Source organism: Lutra lutra, chromosome 14 (genome assembly GCF_902655055.1).
Source record: "Lutra lutra chromosome 14, mLutLut1.2, whole genome shotgun sequence".
Classification (NCBI taxonomy): Eukaryota; Metazoa; Chordata; class Mammalia; order Carnivora; family Mustelidae; genus Lutra; species Lutra lutra.
In genome coordinates, this window is record NC_062291.1 from 17625360 (window position 1) to 17641974 (window position 16615).

The following is a 16615-nucleotide window of genomic DNA, read 5'->3' on the forward strand; positions in this document are numbered from 1 at the left end:
GGAAGGGGAGGTGAACCATTAGAGACTATGGACTCTGAAAAACGATCTGAGAATTTTGAAGGGGTGGGGGGTGGGAGGTTGGGGGCACCAGGTGGTGGGTATTGTAGAGGGCACGGATTGCATGGAGCACTGGGTGTGGTGCAAAAATAATGAATACTGTTATGCTGAAAAAAAATAAAAAATTAAAATAAAAAAAAAAAAAAAGCAAAAAAAAAAAAAAAAAAACCAAGTCCCTGGGAGGTTGTTTCCTCCACCAACCCCCGTCTAGAGCACTTCAGTTTTGTAAAACATGCATTTTATAATTCTTCATTTATATTCAGCAACGGTGTTTTCTTTGGCTTTAAGACTTTATCCAGGTTATCCATCTGATACTTCAAAGGATTTTGTTTTGCTACTTTCTGGGTTAAAAGTAGGTGGTTCTCCCTTCATTTAGAGGAAACACAATGTCTTGAAAAGGAGGTGGCCAGTTTCTTGAGGTGAACGTTATTACTGCTGAGTTGTGGCCATGCCCAGGCTAGGAGGGTGAAGAAGCCTTTCTCCACCTTGCGCACACAGGATACATGCACCCCTATGTTTATAGCCACATTATTTACAATAGCCAAATTATAGAAGTGTTCCAAAATCCATCATCACATGAGTGGATAAAGAACATGTGGTATATGTACACAATGGAATATTGCTGAGCTATAAAAAATAATGAGATCTCACCATCTGCATCAACATGGATGGAGCTAGAGAATATAATGCTAAGCAAAATAAGTCAGTCAGAGAAAGACAAATGCCATATGGTTTCACTCATACATGGGATTTAAGAAACAAAAGAAACAAACAAAGGAAAGAGAGGGAGAGAGAGAGACCAAGAAACAGACTCTTAGCTACAGAGAACGCTGATGATTACCAGAAGATAGGTGGAGGGGGGAATAGGTGAGGGGGATTCAGGGGCTCACTTGTCACGATGAGCAAGGAGTAATGTACAGAAGTGTTGAATATAGTGATTCTATACTATCAACAACTATATCACTATATTGTACACCTGAAACTATTCCTACACTGTATGTTAACCACACTGAAATTAGAATAAAAAACTTAAAAAACTGAGTCTGACAAAATACACACTCCCTAACTGAAATAAGTATGCTCAGTATTTCCACTGAATGACTATCATCTGTCTTTCATGTACTGAAAAGCCAGCATTAGATGTTAAATGTGAGAAACTACTACTGGGGATACAAACCTAAGAACTTAACAGAAATATGGAATATGAAACTGGTAAATTTCCATACATGTCAGGCTATAAAAAAGGAAAGATCCAGAGGTGGTAAATGAGACTCAAAGCCTGGACTACCCCAAAATGTGCTATCTGCCCTTGAGGGGAATAAGATCTTAATCTTCAAACCCATTTAAGGGAATAAAAAAATGAGTAACAAAATCTAATTTCCCTATTAAACTATTGTAAACATTTATCTCACCACAAGTTGAGGGCCTCTCTCTAGATATTTTACATAAATAATAGCATTTCTTTATGGAACAGACAACAGACCGAGACAACTTCTCTCACATCGGTGGGATGATCTGAAGGTTCAACCAAGGTGGCAGGTGCCAAAAGGAAAGTGAGGATTTTGGCATCCATACCCACACCTGGGGTATGTGGCACATAGGGGATCAGCACACCTACATTTAGTCTCTTATCATTAATACCATTAATCTTAACACTACCTTCCATTCTGTGCTAATATAAATTTCTTAGAAATACGAATATTTGGGGGTGCCTGCGTGGATCAGTTTGTTACACATCTGACTCCTGATTAAGGCCCATGTCATGATCTCAGGGTCCGAATCCTGGGATTGGATGGAGCCTTGGGTTGGGATCCCCAAGTCAGCGGGGAAGTCTGCTTCTCTCCCTCTGTCCCTGACCCCACTCACACTCTTTCTTAAATAAATAAATCTTTAAAAAAGAGAAAGATATATGAGTATTTTAAGATGCTGGGCTTGTTTATACTCATTTAGTAGAGTGTGTTTTAATTCCTATGAGCAGTTCTGTTTTTCCTAGAAGATTCTCCAGTCTGGAGCAAAAACTGGTTAGCACAATAATCAGTATAGAGTTGATGTTCAAAACACATGCCTTTAAGAGAACTGAAAGTGTACTCTTCATTTCAAAGTAGTTTCTACCTCTGGCAGTTTATATATATATATTTTCTGACAGTTTATATTAAAAGCAGATATAGCACCAATTTCATATTCACCATATTGACTAGTGTGTCCAAATCTACAAAATTTTGCCTATCACATTTCCCAGAATGCAATAAAACAGTTTCAAAGACATTTTAACACACTAGAGAAAAGGAGCGTCTGACGGAAAGGTTACTGCTTTCATGTTAACATTATTATTTTTCAAGACCTTATCATCACAAAAGACTGCATATCACCTGTCACAGTTGAAGGTGAATAATATTCTGACAGTCATTCACCTTTTATTAAATAAACGGCATTACACAAATACTATTTATATTAGCAATATGAAATAGAACTCCTAGATCACTTATAAAATTCGGGTCTTTCTCTATTTTCTTGTTTTTCTAAAATGTCTTATTTAATATTTCTTTTATTTTTGTAGAGTATATCAGCCCCTGACTAATGGTGGAAGCTCACGCAAAAGTAAAACATCTAGATCTTCATTATTTGGCTATTAAGAGATTAATTTTTATAAAGTGCTCACATTATTTATACAAAGCATTTTATATAGGTACTATTTTTTCTACATGCTACTTTTCACTCATCAACATAATAACACTAAGGAAAATTTACCTCGCTTCTGCTGTAAAGAAAACCCTCTATTTTGGAAGGCAATCTGAAATAACTCAAAAAAGGTAAAATTCTGGATAATAAAGACTGCATTAAATATGTTCTAAACACCATATTAATATTTACCAAAATTACCAAAATTAACACATTCAACATAACTATTATGTCATCCATTGATAGTAATATGTGACTAAAAGGGAAAACTCTTAAAGATGAAACCTAAACCAATTAAACTAATCTTACACTGTCCTAAATAAAGAGCCCAAATGATACTGACTCTGAACACAGAGAACTTTTCCAGCTCTATTTATTATTCATGTGGGATACATTGGTGAATAGCAAATTCTGAATTCCAGCAACATAGAAGGCATCTGCTTAACTGTGTTCAATAATAATTGTGAGAAGTGCATGTGTCCCCATGGGTGCTACAGGCGAACACACATGAAATGACTGGGGAGGACAGAGTGGACTCAGACTGTCCAAACGTGCTGCCCAGAAAGTGTGTCCTGTGTGACCGTGCAAGGTCCTCTCTGCTAGGCTCCCGAGTATCCATCCCTGTCCCTTACTTACAGGGGGGTCTGCGTCTTCAGCATAAACGGTCGTGATGGGTGTGCCCTTGACGGCGTCTGGAGCCACCATCCCCTTGTAGATCCGTTTACTAAATACAGGTGGATAGTCATTCATATCCTGGAAAACACAATGGAGAATTTAGAGCTGCTGGTAACAGCGTGTTGGGGGCACAGTTATGAGTCTGGCTCCCTCTCTTCCTATCACACAACCTATTTGTCACCATCAACCTTCCACCCGTGATTCTTACTACAGAGCCATGGCCCGAAGGAAGCTGGCAGAACTATCCAATCAATATTCACACGTGAAATAGCATGCCACTCCATCAAACGGTCTGAAATTATGCTCTGGACATGGGAAAGATGCTCGCAATTTTCCCAGGAGGTAGTTCCAGTGGTATGAGGTGGTTCTGAACTCTGGAAACAGGGATGGGCAACTTCACTAAAAAGGGCCATTCTATGACACAGGTGTCAAGGATGGTGCCTTCTTTGTTGTGCTGCTGTTCCTTTTCAAAAAAAAAAAAAAAAAGCCCACTAATGTTTCTGTTGCCACTGAAAATTCTGGATGTACTTAGCATAATGGGATGATTAGCGCATTTCAAATGCAAACTATGAAACAGGCTTTGATGCCATCTTACATTTTCACAAACATAAAATGGTTCAAGAATGTTTTCTCTATAGCACACTACAAGAATGACACATAGAATTAGATGTTCCGATAGAAAACAATGGTGATTTATTGCAGGAGGTTTTCAAGTTAATTTATAGGCATCTCTTTTATTTTTACCACTTAGTAATATAAGTGCATTGTTATTTATGTAGTATCACTCTTTAAACAAATAATTATCAAGTTCTCCCCATTTCTATGACTCAGTGCTAGGCACTGGGTCTACTGAGGTCACTCAGGAAAATGATGGTCTTCACCTCATGTCACTTACTTGCCATTTGACAGGCAAAGACACTGATTCAGCAGATAGTCGTGACTCTGCCTAAATTAATCTAGTTATTTGACAGAGCCAAATTAATAAATCTGGCCCTTTAAGAGCAAGACCATTTTTTCCCCAACCATTTTATGTTTTATAGAGAACCGCATTTTAGTTTTTCCTCAAAATAATGCTTCTTACCATGGCAGATCTATATTTCTTAAATTTACTTGTTTTTTAAATAATCACTACACCCTGCATTGTTTTGGGTACTTTGGGTCAGACACATTTGAGCTTAAAGCTGAATGTGTTAATTATCTTACTCCCCAGGTCATCTTTTTCTCACTTGTTATTAAAAACAAAAGAAGAAAATTATTCTACACAGTTTTTAATATCTGCTCTGATACAACAATTTCCCCGTACAATGTAAATTGGAAACCCACTAATTAACTGAATATAAACACCTCTTTTTGCAAAGAGGTCAGGATAATTATCTGTTACAATCAAACAGCATTTGCTTTTATATTCACAATAAAGTTCACTTCTGAGTTGTAAATATGAGAAAATCTGCAAACTTTAATGAAAAATAAGAGATCTCTAAGTGTAAGCAAAACTAAAAAGTAAAAAATACCATTTCCTGGGTTTTGACATACAGTCTTCATAACCTTCTGTGAACAAAAAATGAAAAAGCTTCTTTTATAAATTACGACCTTCCTTCTGTGAACAAAAAATGAAAAAGCTTCTTTTATAAATTACGACCTTTGGAATCTGAACAAGTACAAGACATTGAAAGCACCATCCTCGATAATGAGGGTGGTGGATGGTATTGATCTTGAGGTTTCAGGCAGGGGGTACATATATAAAACATTTGCACGCACACTTTTCTCCTGCTCTTTTTTCAAGAGCACCAATTAATTTAATGAGTGAATCTTGTAACTAAAGGGGTGGAAATCCTTTTGCACCCAAAGTTGTAACTTCTGAAGGTCAGAAAAGAAGGGACCCAACACTGGAATTTTTCTGTACTCAAGTTCCCAAGGTCACGCAAACTCAGTATGTCCTGATAAATGTTCTCCTCCTCCTCCTCTTTCTTCTGCTTTTTCTTTCTCATCTCAAAAGATACTTACAACCTTATTGGTATAAGATACTTTTGGTACTTTGATTCTTCAGAGAAAAAAAAAGGCATGTGATCTTCTAGTTGTCATATAGTTGCTAACAGTACTCAGTACAGTGTCCCCCCCCTTTACCCCTACCAAAGTATTCACTAGAGTCACATTCTAACTGCATGCGTAGTGGTTGTTTTCTATAATCAGGCCTCACAGACTGATTAGACACAAACCTAAGTAATAACAGAGGGCTCACAGGACTGTTTCTTCTCCTCCTTTCCTTCGCTTGCCACTGGCAGGACCAAGAATAAACCAATGCCGCTACTGTGGGAGCCTTCTCTCTATAGTACATTGTACATATTTTGGAGTTGCAATCTTTTATCACAGCTCAGACGTTCTTGCACAATGCATGATTTCAGATAAGCAGATTTATTGAAATGTGATGCCAACAGGCATTATCAATAGCTCTTTATATTTATGCTCTAGGGATGGCTGAAGAAAAGTAGACAGTAATCTGCTGTGCAAATGCTCTGTTACGCAGCAAAGGAAGGAGCAGTTGCACTCTCCATACAGGCTCTTTTCTGTTGCCCATTTTCCACTAGAGGGTAGTATTGGCAAAAAGAAACAGCCTCCTCTGTCTACTTGCTAACAGTTTTATCACGAAGACCCTTAATAGTTTCGTTTCCGGGGTTATAATCTTTGTTGGTCTGAACAAAAATTATGGTTCATGTTTCTAAAGAGTATTCTGGAGGTTGGCATGGTTCTCATCTAGAACAACACTATGCTCTTCTCAGGAAAAAAAAAAAAAAATGTTCCTGTCGGTTTATCATTTGCTTCCACATCTCAAGCAAATAAGACAGTACCTGAAGGAACAGTGAGCTAGAAAGAAGAAAATATGAGTTCCACTTATTTATTTTCTAAATTAAAGTCTAAATTAGTTACAGAAACCATTGCTACCTCTGCAGACCGAGGAATGCATTTAAGGAAACTGTAAACGAGCATCCCAGGAAACCAGGAACTCGCTGGGGACCTTGCAGATTAATGGCAGGCTTCCACAAAAAGTAGAGAAAGAGATGGTAAGAATTTTGAGTTTCTGGAATCAGGGTAAGAGCTGTTCTTGATAAGAGATTTTTTCCAGACCGAAGTGTACTAGATGTTTATGCTCCAATCATCTTTTTTTAGAAGGATGAAGATACAGCGAACGCCAGCGCTCATCCTCAGCTCTCAGGCACGCTTGGCTGCGGACACGGGGATGGGGTGCTAGTGGCTGGGGGGACTCCCACAGCTTGGCACGGTCCATCTACAACTGTTTGCTGCCTGTCCTCTGAAATGCCTTGAGGCTTGAGAAGCAGATGACCATCTTTCCTGGCGCACAGTGCCATTGACTTCTCTGCCTGTTCCCAGGTCCCCTCTCCACTGCCAGACCTCTTCTGGGTCTGACCAGCTGCGCTGACCCAGCGGCTGCCTTCTGCGGTCTGCTCCCTCCTGCGACTTCTACTTCTCATTTTGTCTTGTCCGACATTGCTCCCTTCTCTCCCCTCTCCCTCTGTGCAGAGGATCAAAATAGGCCCCACCTCCAGCCAGACAAATCTTTTTTTTTTTTTCTGTTTTGCATGGGGCAATCCTAAACATAAATCATAAACTTACTCAACTTTCTTTTTCTTTTTTCTTCCTTTTTTTTTTGCCTCAAAACCTGCCCTGGAAGCTTCTTTCTTAGAAGTGTGAGTTTGTTTTGGTCTTAGGTTGGTTTGATTTCTGAGGGTGTAGTTATTCTGGGTTCTTGAGGGGCTGCAAACCCCTGATTCAGAAGGGATCAAAGCCCTGCTTTGCCACACCAGCAAAATGTACCCAGTGGCATTCAGTAGCACAAATACTGATGGAGCTCCCTCTGGGTGTTGGTCTCCACATTAGATGGTGGGGATCTCATTACCCCCAAGAGAGGCACAGTGCCCGCTGGTACTGAGCTGATGGGTCAGAGTGGAAAGCAGAAATTAAATACATAATGCTGGGCATGACGAATTTTATGAAAAAAGTACAAGGATATAATGAGAGAGTGTAGTAAGGAGTTTAACTAAATTTCACACAGGGCACATCTCTGTTACCAAAGCAACTGCTCCATCACTCACGCCCTCCGGCAGGTGGGACCATCCTTCAGTGCAGTCAGTTGCATGAGGAGCACAAGGTTAGGCAAGTTGAGAAAGCCACAGCTCTAATACATAATTCCATCCCTATCTAGTTTCTCTGTTTGGGAATGATAATGTGGGGAGAAGGGAGCTGATGAGCTTTAGGGATGTTTTCCAAGCCAGGAAGCTATGGGCAACTGAAAGAAAATGGGCATGATCTGAGCTAGAATCTTCTAGCAGATTCCGTCTTACTTTCTCCAACGTGCTCCAGAATTGCATGTGCGTGCTTTATGGTTACGGTGTATCAGGCTTTATGCCAGGTCTGTTTAATTTATCATCACATTGAAATATATGAGCTATTTTATTTCTATTTTAATTATAAAGAAACCAAAGCTTAGAGAGGTCAAGTTGCTTGTGGTGATCCTGCTATTAGGGCAGACCCACGACCTCATGCTGGCATGTGAGACCCCATAGGAGGCATTCTGATATTCAGACATGAGTAGAAAAGGAACTGGCCAAGCTGTCAAAAGATTATGTATCAGATGTTAACTAAGATGATATGAGGATGATGTTCAATAAAAGTCCACAATAATTTTTTAAAGATTTGTGGTCAAAAATACTTTACAATTTAAAAATTCTTTCAAGTAGCTATTACACTTTTATCTTGGCAACCTGGTATGCTTCTAAACATTGCATAACGCTAATCTATTTCCTTGAAGATAATTTTCATAATTATTTACAAAGCTTGATTTTTTTTTGCTTAAAAAAAGAAAGAGACTTGCATCAGTTGAATTTGTACACTTAGAACAGCAATTAACTCAATATTTAACCCTACAGTTATTTTCACTAAAAGCTAAGAAAAATTTCCCCAAATTTCATTCTTTGGAAAACTACTCCTACCAGAAGCTTTAGAAACAAAAAGAATCCCATAATTCCACTATGGAAAAATGTGGGAAATCATTTTTTATTTCCTTTAGAGTCACAATGTACACCAGCTTATTAAGGACTTTTAGATGAAGACATGCAGTGGAGACATCGGTTTACTTCTGTGTGCCTCAGCATTCCCCAAATCCATTTGTCTATGAAATTCTTTGTCTATGAGACACCGCTTACCATATCTCAAGGAGCTCATGCTCTGTGGAATCTTCTCTGAGGGACCTCGAGATAGTGCAATATTGAGGGCACACACTATGACTATGTGGAATATTGACTTCGGTGAATTAAAGGTTTCAGAGAATATATTGAGAATTCTGCTGCATGGAGAGTGCCCCAGTTTGTGGCAACCACGGGAGTCAGGGGGACAGATGCCAGGGATGGTGATATCCACCACTGGCAGGGCTTATCAGCATCTCCTGCCCCCACCAAGAGGCAGCTTGGTTTTGGAGACTTCTGGCAAATGGGAGAATGTGAGAGTCGTGGAGGAGTAAAAGAACATAACTGTGTGCACAAAGTAAGGCACTTTCCTGGGACTCCTGGAAGCCAGTGGGTGATATTTGAGGAACCAGGATGGAGACCCACAGAAATGTGAATTATTACTGCTAACTCTGAGCAGGTACCTTTTCATTTGTTTCCTCTAGTTTGGTTGTTTAGGGGAAATATGTCACAGCTCAGTCGTAAAACTCTGGAATAGTAGAGTATGCAGATGCTGTAAGAATTGCTGTAAGAATGCCACCCTTTGGTGTGCTCTTCCTGACACATTTGCACTCTTCAAACTTGCCAGTGAATACGTCAGAAAGATGACACCAATAAGAATATGATAACCGAGAATAGACTAAAGAGGAATATTTGAATGCCACAGTCCAAAGCAAGTATTTTCTCCAGTTTAGCCAGCACTCAGGGAAAAGTCAGCAAGTGGTAAAAAACAATGATCAACCCAATCAACCCAATTAGATCCCCCTACCTGGCTCATTGAGATCCTCTTTTTGTTCCATTTTCTCCCTCCTGAGAAAGGGAAGGAGGATGCTATAAATCTTAAGCTCTCCAGAGCTTCCTCTGACCGAATGAATCCAGGACTCTGCCCATAGGGTCACCATGGAACATCAGTGGCACATCACCACCTATCAGGTGTCTATGGTATGACAATGCTGCCTTTGTACCTGGCATTGAGATTCTCTCTAGAAAAGTTATCCTCATTCCTATATTCTATGGGGATAAGGACATTTGTCTTCCTGCTGGCTAGAAAACACCTCTGAAAGATGAAAACTAGCTCCATCTTCTAAGACTCCCTGAATTTCTCAACAGTTGGTCCTCGTGGATATTATTTCACTTCTGGTCCTTCCAGTTCTCCCTGCCTATGGTCATACCTGCACCTGTAGGACAGGCAAACACAGCTGGTGAGCCAAGTCTCCTTCCTGCACGGAAGGGTCTCCCTCATCCGCTTGTGTCGCAGCCATTCCCCCACCAGGGTGACAATAAACAGAAGGACTTAGGTCATCTTCTCGTCTTAGACAATCCTTCACGAGGCTGTCCAGTATCACAGAGCCATTACACATTTCGACTTTTCTGACTGGTCTTCCACTTTTGGTTTATCACAGAAATAGACCTTTTCTTTCTGCATATTTCTATATTATATCACAACTCTGTTTGTAAGGACAGATTTTTCTCTGGATTATATGCCTGAAACTGTATAGAATTTGATTTTTATTTTTCAGAGATTTACTCACATCATCTAATTTATCATTATATATTCCATTATTCAGTATATGCAATAAAATTTACAGTGAAGAAGGCCTTGTGTTTCCATGTTCTGCAGAAACATTGCAACAAAAATACATATTATGCGTTTGGTCATCATTGGTTTTGTTCTGGATTACTAAGAAAGCACTCTGCGGGTACCTATGATAAAATTCTACTTTCTTTCTACAGTTGATATAGCTTTCTTTCCAAATATCACTTCAGTTTTCCCACTCTCACTCCAATTAGAAATGTTTGATAGACTAGATATTAAGCATTTGATCTTTTTTCTTCTTCTTCTTCTTTACAAAAGAAAATTATGTGTCTTCTCATTTTCAAAGAGAGATCTTCAAGATGCTTCCCCTGTGGTGACTGTTTTGGGTAGAAATATCTCTTAGCAAGTACTATGCAATTATGTTATCAGCAAAACAGCTTGTCATACTGCAAGTAAACAGAACAATGACAGAAAATCTGCATGCTTGGGAAAGACCTACATTTGTGGAGAAATGGGAATTGTATTCCATTCTTCCCTTCAAAACAAACAAGCACAATGTTTTTATGGGCTCCAATATTAGGTAATAGTTTTAAAGTTCTTCTCTGGGATAATGTCACCCTGAGCGACCAGAAAAGAGAAAAGCAAGCGTCAGCCTGCATTTGGGGAAATGTTCTGCAAATTTTATTATGCTTTCATCACCTTGAAAAAAGGATGTGGCATTGGAAATGTCTAGAATTGGGGCACCTGGGTGGCTGGCTTAAGGGGACAACTCTCGGTTTTAGCTCAGGTCATGAGTTTCAAGGTTGTGAGACCAAGGCCTGTGGCGGGCTCCATACTCAGCATAGAGTCCACCTCAGATTCCTTATCCCGCCCTCTCCCTTCCCCTGTGCTCCTCCCAGCCTGCGCACGCTTGTGTGTCTTCTTTCTCTCTTTCAAATAAATAAAGAAATAAAATCTTTAAAAGAAAAAAAATAACTAGAATTGAATGCTGGTTGATTAAGTTTTATCATAAATCTATAATAAATCAGAAATAATTTAGTACAGGTCAGGAAGACCTGACCAATAAAATTGCTTGATTTCTCTAAATAAGGTAAAGCAACGGAGACAACAAAAATTAGATCAACACCCTTCCGCTTCTGAAGAAAGAATGAGTCTATTGATGAGCAAACCCTTTCCACATGCCAATGTGGTAGCCTTAGGGGACACCCATATATTAAAATAAAGGGGTGATCAGGGAACATGAAATCCAGTTTAAGAAACTTCAGTCCCAGGTAGAGACCAAGACTTATTTAGAGCACTTTCTGCTTGATTAGATGATATTTTTGGATCTAATCCAACTCCAAAGACTTCTATCAAAAAAAAAAAAAAAATCCAAACAAATCAATCTACACTGAATCCAGAGCAACCAAGTCAGAGTCTGTGATGGGTTAGATGATGAACCATCTCCTTGATGAACCACACCCATCCCGAGACACACGGCCATCCCATTGAGTATCCATCTGTGTGTCTGGGAAGAATGTGCAGAGTCATTAGTGGCAAGTCTTCCCTTATTGTTCAAAACAGCCAAAAAAATGGCCATTTTTCTATCTTTAATTTTGTGTGTGTGTGTGTGTGTGTGTGTGTGTGTGTGTGGTCATTTCCACCAAACCACAGGGCTAGGCAAATGTAGACAGGGTAAGATGGCCTAAGTTTTCACTTGGTCCTGAGCCATTCCGCCATATTGTTAGTTCACTCAGGTCAGGCTTATCTTCGCCTTCTTCATTTCTTTACTTGTTGAGATATCTTCGTAAGTAAAACATTATCATGTCCCTAAAGTATTTTTGTAAACAGATTTCTAAATTTCTAAATGTCATACCACAATAGTGTGGCAAAATTGTATTTTAAAATATGAACTAAAACCTCTTGGGCCATCAGTGATCGATCCTTCTCCAATCACTGGAACGTTAGTCTTGGGAAAGAGACACACAAACTGAATTTAGACCCAAGGAAAGAGTCTAATAACTCAAATCTCTATTCCCAAAGAGGACTTAATGCTGCATAAAATTTTAACTCTCCAAATGTGTGTGTGTGTGTGTGTGTGTGTGTGTGTGTGTGTGTGTGTGTGTGTATATATATATATATATATATATATATATATATATATATATATAAAATTTCTTAGGCTAGAGAGACACACGATGGAAGAAGTAGGTAAAAAGCCATTGTGGGTGCCTGAGAAAGAAGGGGGTCAGACCCTGATAAGACTCTCCAGACAGCTTTCAGGCATCTGAGAATACAAGGGATGCATGTGTCCCAATAATTTAGGGGAGACAGCAAGTCCCCAGGGAAGAAATATCAGGTGTGCACTGGCAGGCCAGCTAGGTCAAGTGTAAAGAGGAGACAGTGGAATAATCTCTGTGTCCCTGTTTGACTGCAGGAGTATCTATAAAATAATAAAACAAAACAAAAACTAAAACCCAGACCTAAAGATCTTATAGTCACTAACATTAGAGTAGTTACCTATATGATAAACAATGTCATGCTAATTCTATATTGGCACAGTCTCTAACAATCTTCTGTGTATTCATACCAGTATTTTATTGTCTAAGAAAACCAGTAGTATGTATGAGTTATCAGTTAAACAGTCAAACAAAAACCCCAAAAAAGTGATTATTTCTTATTCCACCATTTCCATATTGCAGTAACCTACAAAAATGAACATAGTAAAAAACAAAACAAAAAATGCAAAAAAAAAAATAAAAAAATGAGCATAGTAGAAACATTGTCTATGACCTTATATACCTTATGACCTTGTGTACCTTATGAACTTGCATTCATCTCCTCTCTCTTGAGAGAACCTTTCAAGAATTGGAGTCATCCCCAGTACCTAACTTATTTTCATTCTAAGCAAAAATCCATCTACAGAAAAGCACTGGTGATGCCTTCCCCATGGGAAGAGGGCTCCTTTGGGAAGGAACAGAGCAATCTGACAGTTTAGGACACAGCTCGGGTGACCTTTACCTACACTAATGTTTGAGAACTGATAAATCTCTCCTCATGTCTTCTTTTAAAGGCACACCTTAAAATCACTCAAATCTCAAAAGGTCAAAGATACCATGCTCTCTGAAGCAATCACTTGGCACATGTGATCACAATGAATGAGACAGGAAATCTGGCACGGCCAACGAAGCCCTCATGGTCACAAACCTTGAACATGGCTGAGCCGAGTTTGACTCTGATTCCATTCAGTCCCAAAGCTTATTTCATTCCAGAATCTCAGATTACAGACTAATTAGCTCTGGGGCCTTAGAACTCTTGCCTCTTCCATAATCTTTTCTTTTTAAAATTTTTAAATTGAAGGGTTTGGATGAAATTATGATCCCTGGTGCTGTGAAATTTGGAATAAACTAGTCTGAAGAAATTGGAACTAGATTAAAATCATAGAACTGGGGAGCCTGGGTGGCTCAGTGGGTTGGGCCTCTGCCTTCAGCTTGGGTCATGGTCTCGGGGTCCTGGGATCGAGCCCTGCACTGGGCTCTCTGCTCAATGGGGGACCTGCTTCCCTCTCTGTCTCTGCCTGCCTCTCTTCTTGCTTGGGATCTCTCTCTCTCTCTGTCAAATAAATTTTTTAAAAAATCTTTTAAAAAATTAAAATAAATAAAATTTCAGAGCTATGGGAACATTTGGGCAGCCACAGTATTTAAATTCTTATTTAGTATTTCGTTCAAATGTATCTATCCTACTTCAACAATTTGGCTACTTCTCAAGTCTAACACATTCCAGACTGTATGTTCTGGGTCCGGTACTACTGTGTTTTTAAGAATAGCAGCCCTGGGGCGCCTGGGTGGCTCAGTGGGTTAAGCCACTGCCTTCGGCTCAGGTCATGATCTCAGGGTCCTGGGATCGAGTCCCGCATCGGGCTCTCTGCTCATCGGAGAACCTGCTTCCTCCTCTCTCTCTCTCTCTCTGCCTGCCTCTCTGCCTACTTGTGATCTCTCTCTGTGAAATAAATAAATAAAATCTTTAAAAAAAAAAAAAAAGAGTAGCAGCCCTGGATATTTAATATAGTTCAAATTCAGAAGAGAGTATGGAGTTAGCCACCAGGAGTTATCCGTGCTCCTTACCTTTACTATCACCGTGACCGTAGCAATGCCAGGTGGCATCGTTCCATAAATATCAAAGGCCTCCACGAGAAATGTGATGCTTGCTTCCTGCTCTGGAAACGACTCATAGTCCAAACTCCTTAAAAGGGAGAGTTCTCCTGTAAATGGATGTAGTGCAAAAAAGTGCTTTACTTCCGGGCTTCGGATCCGATAAGACACATTTGCTCCAAGGTCAACATCCTTGGCCTGTAAGAAGTAAAGCAGAAAGACGATGGTATCAGTGGTATTACCAAACCGGAGGAATGCAAGGCTGGTGGAGGTCATGGGTCAGCACCCAGGACAGCATGAACTTAACAATGATCACAAGGCATGTTTCAGAGACAAGCATGTTTATTAAGTAATTTACCAAAGAGAGAAAGAGGGAGAAACAGAGGCAGAGAGACAGACATTCATGACATTTTGTCTTTTTAAAAAAAATTATATTACTATATTTATTTTCCCTGAGAAATCATTAACTAAAAGAATCATATCACTGTAAAAAAATGACTACTGTCATAAATTATTATATTATTTCCTGCTAATTGAATAACTTTGCAAAATAATCTTTTAAATATAAATAAAGTTTTATTGGGTGTTTTTTTCAAAAACATGACAGATTATTAATGGAGTATAAGGAAATGAAGGAAATTTAATAATTTCTCCTTACAAGGATTCTATAATATTCCTAAGGCTCAGTTTACTCTACTCCCTTCACTTGATTAACCTTTATGGAGTAGTTATTATGCAGGAGAAGCACAAGATGAACCAAGACACAAATCCTGCCCTCCAGGTTAATGTCTCAAAAAAAAAAAAAAAAAAAGGACACAAATACCACAATAGAAAGAAAACAGGGATATGGCAATTGAGAGGTGTTCAGAATTGGGGGTGATGTGTTTTAGCAGTAGTTCTCCCAGGATGACGAGGACAGACTGACCAAGGCAGCGCTGGTGGAGGAACTGGAACAGGATCAGGGGGATGGGGGAATATGAGCTGTGTTAGGACATGCACACAGGAACCCATGCATCTGCTATGTGAACTTCTGCCTTGGCTCCCTGCAGTCAGTTACCATCATCACAAGAAGACATTGGGAAAACACAGATTTGATTATGTCATTTTCCTATCTAAAATCCTTCTTGTTTTCCATTCCATTTTGGGTTAACTTCACTCTCCTGAACATAGACAGGAGGATCCATAGAATTTCTAGCCTGTAGCTCTTCCCTGTCTCCTCTCTAGGATCTCAAGCAGGTTTGTTCCAATGCCTTGAATAAGATTTCTTCTTCTTTGCTAGAATAACTCTTACTTGCTCCTCAGTTGACACTGTAGAATGCAACTGTCTAAATCTCAAGACCAGATTTCTAAACTCTCAAGATTAGGTTGAGAGTTCCACCTGTCATCTCTGAGGCCCTTTGCTCTAAGAACCTCTATCGCAATCAAGGATTTACTGTTCTGTTTGCCACGCCAGACTGAGAACCCAATGAAGGCAGGAAATGTGTCTTTCCATGTTAGAATCCCCAAAGTCCAGCAGAGGAATTGGCATTCAATAAACACTGGAAATACCCATGTTGAATAAATGGATGAATAAATGAACAGATGAACAGAAGAATAAATGGAGAAATATGGACCTTTCCCTGGCTGGCACCTGCTCTTTTTAGATTAATGTTTTTGCCTAAATATTTATTGAATTAAATTATGAAAAAAATGCAAGTTCTTGAAACCCATGCTAACAGAGTTCAAGTTGTGGATGGCAGGTCAAGGAAGGACTAGAATCTTTTTTTCTTTTTTATAATTTTTTTGTTAGAATCTTTTTTCCCCCCAAAATTATACTTTGTAGACCATCTATGTCAAAATTAAAAGGGGTGGTTGCTTAAAATGCAGATTTCTAGCCAACATAAGCTACCTAACCTACTGAATCAGAATGTCCAGAGTTTCTGGTGGTACTATAGCCAAGGACTGAAAAAAGGCTTGGATATGGGGGCACTGTTCAAAAGGAGAGTCAGTCCTCTGGAAGGATGCCAGTTGTTCACCAAAAGTGAAAAAAATAATGGGTTCAGCAATATCCTCTTTTTATAAAATATAGGGAAAATCTCTACCTGGGTATGTGTGTGTGTGTGTATGTATAGATATGTGTCCATATGTATCTATACATATACACACAAACATAGGTGTATGCACATACCTGAATAATGTGCATTTACATATATGTAAATATAGAACTACTTATTTGAATATGTACATATGTAGTTATGCATGTATATACTGGCATAATGCCTATTTACATATACATAAATATGGAAATATTTATTTGAATA

At 39.1% G+C, this 16615-nt stretch overlaps 1 protein-coding gene across 3 annotated transcripts in view; it reads right to left on the bottom strand.

The window, feature by feature from the left end:
• PCDH15 (protocadherin related 15) overlaps window positions 1–16615 on the bottom strand; it is a 1821443-nt gene that overhangs the window by 225328 nt on the left and 1579500 nt on the right. For all 3 annotated transcript variants that reach the window (XM_047702331.1, XM_047702329.1, XM_047702330.1), the window contains 2 exons: window positions 14289–14513; window positions 3373–3489 (listed from right to left, as the gene is read on the bottom strand). In XM_047702331.1, coding sequence (XP_047558287.1) covers window positions 3373–3489; window positions 14289–14513 — 342 coding nt within the window. The remainder of the gene's footprint in view (window positions 1–3372; window positions 3490–14288; window positions 14514–16615) is intronic.